General features: G+C 60.6%; 1 protein-coding gene across 1 annotated transcript; it reads right to left on the reverse strand.

Moving 5' to 3' along the window:
• Positions 1–433: 433 nt before the first annotated feature.
• Positions 434–778, reverse strand: MNEG_14843 (hypothetical protein; the record flags this gene model as incomplete). The annotated part of the gene is made up of 1 exon (XM_014036685.1): positions 434–778. The coding sequence occupies one exon, from the start codon at positions 776–778 to the stop codon at positions 434–436; it is 345 nt and encodes a 114-aa protein (XP_013892139.1).
• Positions 779–1,648: the final 870 nt, after the last annotated feature.

Here is a 1,648-nt window from a genome sequence, read left to right on the forward strand (position 1 = left end):
TGTGCTTGCCGCGCGCCGCAGGGCCGCTGCCGCCGCTACGGCAGTCCAGCAGCCCGGGCGCGGCCGCCGGTTGCCAACCAACAACCGACGCACCGCTTATCAATCCAGCCCTTGGCCTGCATGGCATACAGCGTCGCCACCGTCCGCATGAAGAACTCTCCGTAGACATACAAATAGTTTGGATATATAATCAGCGGCAGGGTGCTGCAGGGATGACGGGAGGGAGGAGCAGAGGAGCGAGCAGCGGGTACGGCGATGGGCTGAGATGGTGTCCCGCTGCCCGCGGCGCGGCTTTTCTCCTGCCATGCAACAGCGACCGGCGGGCCCGATGGCACTGCAAGGCGTCCATGCGCGCGGGACGGCGGCGGGCGCCGGCATGTGGCGCGCCCAAAACGTCGGTTGCGCGCGTGTGCACCGGTGCCGCCGCGCGCACTCACCATCGGCTGAACTGCGGCTCCTGCAGCTCCTTCGTCTCCTCCCCGCCGGTGGCCGGACGCAGCAATGGGTGTGGATACAAGAACTCTGTGCCCCACACATCTCCGAAGCCGTAGTAATCCACATGCACGCTATCCAATTTGATCTGGGGGATACCGGTGAACGCCGTGTGCCGCGGGTTGTGCTTGTTCTCATACAGCACATAGTCTCCCTGATCCACGCAGACTTTGGTCAAGTCCTGGCAGAACTTGGAGATGGGCTCGACGTTGACGGGGTCCGGGCAGAGCACTGCACTGGTTGCCGCGGCCCACTGCAGCAGCACGAATAAGAGCAGCGATAGCATTTTCAGGAGGCCGCACTAACGCGGCAAAATGCGCTCTGGTTGCATCGTGGCAAGCGCCGGGATATGGCCAACTCTGGCCGCACATCGTCAGTCGCTCAGGAGGCAGCTGCCGAGTCTGGCCGTGCAGCGCACATTGACTGCAGCCGTTGTTTCGGCGCTTCGGTGTGACATCTAAGCAACTTCTGTTCGTACTTGACTGGTTGATGTGGATGCACGACTGCATAGCAGTTCGGCTATAGTGCATCAACAACAGTATTGCCTGAGGAGCGAGCGGGCTTGCAGGCGTTGAAATTCGTATCCTTGCAGCGGGGAATGGTGACCTGACGCAGGTGCTGCTGCAGTCCAAGAACAGCAAGGCAGGCAGCACTATGGACTTGTAAGTGCACATGGGCGGCAGGCCCTGCCAATGATGAAGCCGCACCGAATGCCACGTCTAGAAGCATGCGCTTGCATTGGTCAAAAAAACAAAGGACACGGTTGGAATTCTGCAAGGAATCCAACCCATGCTTTTGAAGCGACTTGCACGAGGCAATAGCGAAGTCCCGCACGGTTCCTGCTCGTGCTGTGCGTACCAAGTAGCTTGCGTGCGCACGCACGAACACGCACACGCACGCACGCACGCACGCACGCACGCACGCACGAACGAACGCGTGCAATAGCATGCGTGCGCACGCACGCGCGCGCGCGCACACACACACACACACACACACACACACACACACACACACACACACTCAACAGCATCCGATGCTGCTTGCGTCTGCTCCCCAGGTGGCACTCTGCAACCCCCAGGACTCTCGCCCGCCTTTAATGTTGCCACCGATCCAAAATGCCAACGCGCACACTGCAGGCGACACTTGCATATTGCAT

Source organism: Monoraphidium neglectum (genome assembly GCF_000611645.1).
Source record: "Monoraphidium neglectum strain SAG 48.87 unplaced genomic scaffold scaffold04813, whole genome shotgun sequence".
NCBI classification, from domain to species: domain Eukaryota; kingdom Viridiplantae; phylum Chlorophyta; class Chlorophyceae; order Sphaeropleales; family Selenastraceae; genus Monoraphidium; species Monoraphidium neglectum.